This window comes from Penaeus vannamei, chromosome 2, assembly GCF_042767895.1.
Source record: "Penaeus vannamei isolate JL-2024 chromosome 2, ASM4276789v1, whole genome shotgun sequence".
Taxonomy (NCBI): domain Eukaryota; kingdom Metazoa; phylum Arthropoda; class Malacostraca; order Decapoda; family Penaeidae; genus Penaeus; species Penaeus vannamei.
In genome coordinates, this window is record NC_091550.1 from 51,748,762 (window position 1) to 51,756,624 (window position 7,863).

The following is a 7,863-nucleotide window of genomic DNA, read 5'->3' on the forward strand; positions in this document are numbered from 1 at the left end:
GTCGGATCAATCCCTTCTCTCTCTCTCTCTCTCTCTTGCTCTCGCGCTCACTCACTCGCTCTCTCTCTCGCTCTCGCGCTCACTCACTCGCTCTCTCTCTCGCTCTCTCTCTCTCTCTCTCTCTTCTCTCTTCTTCTCTCTCTCTCTCTCTCTCTCTGTCCCCCCTCTCCAAACCAATCCTTCTCTCTCTCCCCGTCTCTTTCCCACCCTCTCTCTCTCCCAACAATGAAATCAACGGCCCTTCCATTTTCTTTGTTTTGCCAGCGAGACCGTTCGTCAACGTACATGCTTCCCCCCTTCCTCCATTCTCGGCCGGGAAGATGACTGCTCGTGCATTCTCTTCCCCCCTCCCCCCCACACACCTCCCCTTCCGTCTTCCTTCCTCCTCCCTCTCCCCCTCCCGGCCGAGTGAGTGCGAGTGTACAACACACCCAACCTGCACCACGCCTTATACGGAGACTGCCCGGCATGGTCTCCCTTCCCCTCTCCCCTCCCTACCCTTCCCCTCTCCCTAAAGATCCTCCTGCTCTCCTCCCATTCCCTCGCCCCCTCCTTCCCAACCCCTCCTCTAAACCTCCTCCCCTACTACTTTGCATGTAAATGCACAGACAGGCGCACACACATACATACACGCAAATATACACATGCAGACACACACTCACACCCTAACACACACACAAGGGGACGATAAATGCCCTCACGCCTATGTACGCCTCACAACGACGACAACCGCCAGCCAACAGACGAGGATTAAGGATGCATTAGCAGCATCCAGACATAGGGTTCGCTATAACAGGGTCGGGGCAATGCGGTCCGGATAGCGGGGTCCTGAAAAACCGGATTTTTTTCTTTTTTATTATTATTTTTCTTTCGAGCGGACACTTCGTTACAGCGACAGGTAGTGGCGGAGGAGGGGGGAAGGGGAAGGGGAAGGGGAAGGGGAAGGGGAAGGGAGGGGAAGGGGAAGGAAGGGGATGGGGAGAGAGAGAGAGAGAGAGAGAGAGAGAGAGAGAGAGAGAGAGAGAGAGAGAGAGAGAGAGAGAGAGAGAGAGAGAGAGAGAGAGAGAGAGAGAGAGAGAGAGAGAGAGAGAGAGGAGAGAGGAGAGAGGAGAGAGAGGAGAGAGAGAGGAGAGAGGGAGGGAGGGAGGGAGGGAGGGAGGGAGGGAGGGAGAGAGAGAGAGAGAGAGAGAGAGAGAGAGAGAGAGAGAGAGAGAGAGAGAGAGAGAGAGAGAGAGAGAGAGAGAGAGAGAGAGAGAGAGAGAGAGAGAGAGAGAGAGAGAGGGAGAGAGAGAGAGAGAGAGGGAGAGAGAGAGAGAGGAGGGAGAGGAGGGAGGGAGGGAGGGAGGGAGGGAGGGAGGGAGGGAGGGAGGGAGGGAGGGAGGGAGGGAGGGAGAGAGAGAGAGAGAGAGAGAGAGAGAGAGAGAGAGAGAGAGAGAGAGAGAGAGAGGAAGAGAGAGAGAGAGAGAGAGAGAGAGGAAGAGAGAGAGAGAGAAGGAAGAGGGAGGGGTGGGGGGCCAAAGACGTGACTGAGGGTCGGGAATGTGGCGGAATAAATCTCGCATAGAATAACCAAACCCGGGTAGTGGGGAGTAGCATGATGCGTCCCAGGACACAGGGAGTGGGGAGCAGGGGGAGGGGAGGACTCTGACCTGGGGAGCTAGTCCTGGATGGTCGCACTGCCAAATCGAGGAGGAAAAACGAGACAAATAATGTTGAAAAGTGGACAAATAATGTGATAAAGTGGACGAAAACGATGACGAAGACGCGCTAAAGAAATCACAGTCTTTCCTCGTGTTTCCTTGACCACTTTCCGGAATCTGTGAGCGGCTTCATCAGGATGTATCTATCTCTCAGCCTCTCATTTCTTATTCAGTCAAGGCACACCGAGTCCCTCCCCACCTCCCTCCCTTTGGTTCCCCCTCCTCCCCCCCCATCCTCCCTTTCCCTCTCCCTCTCTCATTTTTCCTCCTTTAACCTCTCTTTCTCATCTCCTTCCTCTCTCTCCTTCCTATCTTTCATCTCTCTCTCTTTCCCTTCTTTCCTCCCTTTCTCCCCTCCTTCTCCCTCCTTTACTTCCTTCTCTCTCTCTCCCTTCTTTCTCCCTCTCTCACTCCTATTTTTCATTTTCCCTATCTCCCTCCCTATTTTCCCTCTCTTTCCTTCCTTCCCTTCTTCTCTCCCTCCCTCCTTAACTCCCCCTCTCCCATTCAATTTCCATCTTCAAACTCATTCACAAAAACTAAACCCCCTGAATTCAGCCTTTCGATCTTTTTGATTTCTTTCTCTCTCTCGCTCTCTCCCTTGCACGCATTCTCTTCATTCCAAACCCTTCCTCTTCCTCCTTCCCCTCCCCCTCCCTCCCCCCCTCCAAGCAACCAAACAAACAAGCAGAGCAAAAGCGGTTCCTGGGAGGGTGACCAGCGCGACTTGCAATCTCCATGAAAGCAGCACGAGTTGGTTCACAGGACGGGTTGATTCACGGGTTCCAGGGGGAGCCACGGACTCCCCAAGAAGCTGTTGGCCGAGTCCGTCCGAAAGAGGGGTTAGGGGAGAAGCAAGAGGAGAGGAGAGAAGAGGGAAGAAGAGAGAGGGTGAAGAGGGAGAAGAAAGAAAGGAAGGAGGAGGGTTAAAAGGAAAGTGAAAAGGGGAGATGAGGGGGTGGGAGGAAAGGAGGATAAAGAGAAGGGAAAGAGTGAAGAAGGGAGAAAATAGGGAAGGAGGAAGAGAAGGGAGGAAATACACCATAAACAAGCGCAGAGGAATATAAGCGCCATGAGGGGAAAGGTGCACTACTCCTGCCCATACGTCGGCTGATGACGAGAGCTTGCCCAGCGCGTCAGAATTCTGTATCCGGTAAGATGTGGGTACGAGTTGGTATCACCTTGGGGGACATGGCCTTCACACCTCTCGCGGGTAACGAACATTTCTCTGAGGGTCCAAAATGAGAGAGACAAAGAGCAGACAAGAAGGGAGAGTGAGTGAAAGAGAGAGAGAGAGAGAGAGAGAGAGAGAGAGAGAGAGAGTGAGTGAGTGAGTGAGTGAGTGAGTGAGTGAGAGAGAGAGAGAGAGAGAGAGAGAGAGAGAGAGGGGAGGGGGGATGCCGCGACAACCACAAGAGGGAGAGTCTGCACTTGAATAATAACAATTGGCTTGCCTCCAAAACAGCCATTTGTTCTTGCCTCGTTTCCTTGCCGCGGAATCTCTCAGTTTAGAAGAGCTTACCTATCAATAGACTCTTCATTCCTCACCTTGGTCGGTCGGTCTCTGTGTCTCTCTCCTTTCTTTCTTTCTTTCTCTTTCTCTTTCTCTTTCTCTTTCTCTCTCTTTCTCTTTCTTTCTCTCTCTCTCTCTCTCTCTCTCTCTCTCTCTCTCTCTCTCTCTCTTTCCCAGGTTTTGCTTACAATTACAATCTCCATCCGCCGTACTCAATGCACCTGCAGAGGAGGCTTCCAGAAGGCGTTCTCGGAAAGCCTGTCCTGCGCCCAGCCATCCCGCGGCCTCCCCCCCCTCAGCTTCCCCGAAGTGTGACCGAGCCATTCAAAAAACTTTCGCGATTGTTAACGACGTGTGCAGTCAATTTCTTCTCCAGAGGGCGCGGCTCGCTGACTGTGTAACCTTGCGTTAGTCTAACCTTTCACCTACGAACCTCCCCCCCCCCCCCACCTACCCATGCCCGACACGTTCCAATCCCGTACAAAAAAAGGTTAGTAACCCCTTCCTTCCCTTCCTTCTCCTCCCTGCTCCTTCTCCCGCTCCGTGAACTCTTGTGTAGGGGCGACCTTGCCTTTGCCAGAAACACGTGGCCATACGGCATCGGACTTACCTGACCTATCTGACGAAGACCTGAAGCGACAATACTGCTTGTGCTTTGACTCAGCATGGAGTCCGTGTTCATAACACAATACACCTGTCCGTCACCCCCGCGCCCTCCCTCCCTCCCTCCCTCCCCCGTGGTCTGGCAGGTGCGTGGCCACAGCACAACATATCAGGTGGCTCCCGCCCGTCACCCGGGGCACGCTGGAGTATCGCCGTAACGGCCAAGGTGAGTAAGAGAAGGATCGACTTACCTCATGATTCTCTCGGCTCTCTCGGCTCGCTCCAGCTCCCGCGCTCGTTCCCGCTGCAGGAACTCCTCCTGGTGGTGGTTGAGGAGGCCGGCGTAGGCGTGGGGGATGGTGGGCACTGGGCCTAGCTGCTTCCACATGTCGTGCGAGAGGGGGTAGAGGCCGGCTGCCGCTGCCTGGAGGCCGGGCGGTAAGTGCAGGGGCTGAGGTAAACTTGCTGTGGCTGCAGTAGGGTGTGCAGGATAGGGCAGGCCCGGAGGCAGGCTGTGCGCCAGGGACACAGGGGGTTGTCCATGAGAGCTATGGTGTGGAGGGGCGTGCGGGGCCGCTGAGCCTCCTGAGGGCGGGGGCGCATGGTGCTGGGGCGGCACCCCCGGGTAATGCTGGGACATGGCGGTGTGCTGCACGGAGTGGATGTGACGCACCGTGTGCTCCGACTGCGACACGAGAGACGGGTCGCGCCACACGCGGATGGGTTCCTTACGGTCGAGCACGAGGGGCGCAGCAGCGGTCGACGAGGACGACGACGAAGACGACGACGCCTGGGACGTCTTGTTGGGGACAGTGGCAGAGGTGGGCGTTGGGGTGTTGGGCTTCACTTCGGCCGAGGACGACCGGTCATCACTGAGTACCGAGGAGCGAGACACGGAGCGCTCGGTCACACTCACACCCGAGTCACTGGAGCCGTCGCAGTGGTCCATCCTGGAGCTGGTGGCTGCTGGCGCGCTGCTACTGGGGACCTGCTGGGCTTGCTGCTGCGGGGGTTGCTGCTGCTGGGGCTGGGGCTGCTGCTGCTGAGGGGGGAGTTGATGGTGGTGATGCTGAGGATGGTGGAGGAGATGGTGGTGATGGAGGGGAGCGTGGGAGGCCCCGTCATGGTGAAGCGGGGCCGAGTGGAGCGGGTCAGGGTTGGCGGGCTGGAGGGCGGCAGGACTCCGCACCACGGCCGTGATGCTCACGCAGGGCGGGGAGGCCACGCGGGAGGCGCACGTGGGGCCCGGCCCGCTGGTGGCGGTGATCGTCACTGCCCGCCCGCTCACCACGCCCGCCACCTCACCACACCCACGGCTGCTACCGCTGCCACCGCTACTACACGCACTACTACTGCCGCTATTGCTGCTAGTAGTGTTCACCTTGTTGCTTTCTGACGACCACGCAACGGCACTAACAATGGCACTTGGAGTGCCAGCCACTATCGAAACACTTGTCACTGATGACACCGTAGTCACACCGTCACAAAGGGGAGCAGTGACACTGCTCACCACAACACTGCTGGCACTGTGGCCCACAACGCCATTCTTAACACCTGTGTCATGCTGGCTGACCGCGGCACTCACGAAACGTCCTTGGTCTACACTCGCAACACTGGCACTACTGCGGGCACTGACTGCCGCCTCGCTCACTCGATTGTCGCCGGGGCAGAAGCCGACGCTACTGACGCTGCTGACGCCACTCCTGGTGCAGGCGCTGGCACTCGAGCACACGGGCCGCTTACATTCTCGGGCGGGCGAGGGTGCCGCGGGGCCCTCCGTGGTCCGGGGGTGCGCGTGGCCGAGCGGGTGGCCGAGCGGGTGGTCCCTGGCCACGTCCGGCGGCGGCTCGGAGGCGATGCACACTCGGGGCGCGCCCTCGCTCGCTCGCTCTCTTTGGCACTTGGGCTCCTCGTGCGGCGGGTCGGCCGGCACTATGACCACATCGGGCGGCAGCGACTTCGCGGCGGCACTCTCGCTTCGGCAAGCACCGGGCGGCACAGGGAGCCGAACCTCATCAAGAGGAAGGGCTTTGGGCAAGCAGCGCGGGGCGAGCTCCTCTGGCGCCCTGACGGCACACACTACACTCACGTCGCTGCTCTCTTCTCGGGGCGCTGCACTCACGCCCTCGCTCGCGGGACTCCTGCCGCTACTCGACCTCGGAGGGGTCCCGCTGCTGACGGTGATCGACGGGGCTTCTTCCTTCCGCGGCGGGGCGGGTCTCGGCGCCTCGCTCGGGGCAGGCGCGGGCGAGCTCTTGGGTCTGCACGCGGCGACGTCCTCCTTGGGACGCGGCTCTGCCTCCGTTCTTCTCGGAGCTTCCTTCAGCGGGGGACCCTGCGGGGTCCTAGCTGCTTCCTTGCTGGCGCTGCCCAAGGGGGTCCTGTGGGCGTCGGGCGGCGGGGGGCGGTAGGTGGTCTTCTCGTAGATCACCACAGGTTCCTCGGAGGAACTGCCATCCGTGGAATGGGAATCCTTCCGGCTGGTCTTGGAATGGGAATGGTGGGCGGGCGAGACGGGCCGCGACTCCCTCTCGGCGGCGTGTCTGGGGGCGGAATTGTGGCCTCGGCTCGGGCTGGCGTTGCTCTTCCGTTTCTGGCTCTTGCTGCTATTGTTCTCGCAATTGCCGGTGTTTCTATTGTTCTCGTTATTAGTGTTGTTCTTGTTTGAGCATTGCGTGGCGGCCGCGAAGTGGGCGGCGCGGGTGCCCGGGGAGACGCTCCGGCAGCGCTGAGGCGGCCGGCGGGTCGCTCCGTTGTTGGGCGAGCCTCTCTTACCGGGCCGGTCCGAGGCGCCCTTGGGGGGGCTGGCGGCGGCGCTCGCCTTCGAGGGCGGGCTCGGGGTGGCTCGCTCGACGGCAGCCTTGGCGGGCGGGCTGGGCGTCGACCGCTCGACAGCAGCTTTGGCGGGCGGGCTGGGCGGGCTGGGTGGGCTGGGCGTGGGCCGGTCTAAGGTGGCAGCGATGAGTCGCGTGTGTCGCAACGCAACGGCCGCGGCCAGGCGTCGCGAGGGGGCCCTTGTCGGTAGCTCTGGCTCCGGGGTGCTGCTGCTACTGCTGCTGCTACTGCTGCTGCTGCTACTGGTTACGCTACAACTACTACTACTGCTACTTGTACTGGAGTTACTTCTACTGCTATGCTCGCCGCTGATGCTGCTTGCGCTCTGGCCGGTGAGCTCGGCCTCGCGAGATTTAGTGGTGCTTGAAGTTTGTACTTTGTTCTGTCTTGGAGAGGGGCGCGTGGGCCGCCGGTCGGGGGTGGTGCAAGCGCTACTACTGCTGCTACTGCTGCAACTGTCCTCGCTACTGCTCTGCTTCTCCAGCCGCGTCAGAATGCGGCGCGTTGGGCGCGAGGGCGTGCGATAGTGTCCTCGGCGTGGAGTTCGAGTCCGCGGACGATCATGACTCACTCGACCCGCTCCTCGCTTCCTCCATGTCACGCCGCCACACTTTCCTGCAAAGAAAAGAAGCAAATTAGAGCCCATTCACGCTGGCACTTAAGGGGGCACGATCGCATAGCTATGATGGCATCCGACAACCTTCTGTCGGTGCCCGTTACGCCAGACACTCCACAATCACAACGAGTCCATTATCCCCGCGATGAATACCTCTTCTGCTCATCCCCACAACGCCTCCTTGTCCAACAGAGGCGTCGACACATCATGTAAACAAACCATAAACCTCACAGCCTCGCGAGAACTAAAAACGCCTGGTCTCTGATTGCTCCTTCGCTCACTTCTTTTGTTCTCCGCCAAAGAAGAACAAGCAAAATCCGAAACCGAGAGTGCGCGGTGAAATCGTGTCGAGTGTCTCTGAGGCCACACGTCGGAACGTCTGACACTCTAACCTTTGACCTGCAGAACCGTGACCTTGTGTCCCCGCCCCTCTCGAAGCTCGCTCTTAACGCACCTTCCTTCCTCAGACGTTAATGAGAGACGCAGAGATGAGACCCCGAGCTTGCACGCACAAAGCCAGACGCACTCCCATGGACACGAAGACTGAGTCAAGTATTTACTGTAACCGGGGGTCTGGGCCACCTCTGGCGGCGACG

At 59.1% G+C, this 7,863-nt stretch overlaps 1 protein-coding gene across 1 annotated transcript in view; it reads right to left on the reverse strand.

Moving 5' to 3' along the window:
* The window catches only part of Kdm3 (Lysine demethylase 3), a 44,341-nt gene extending 37,044 nt beyond the window's left edge, over positions 1 to 7,297 (reverse strand). The window contains exon 1 of the mRNA XM_027382299.2: positions 4,068 to 7,297. Within this exon, the coding sequence (XP_027238100.2) occupies positions 4,068 to 7,297 (3,230 nt within the window). The remainder of the gene's footprint in view (positions 1 to 4,067) is intronic.
* Between the last annotated feature and the right edge of the window lie 566 nt (positions 7,298 to 7,863).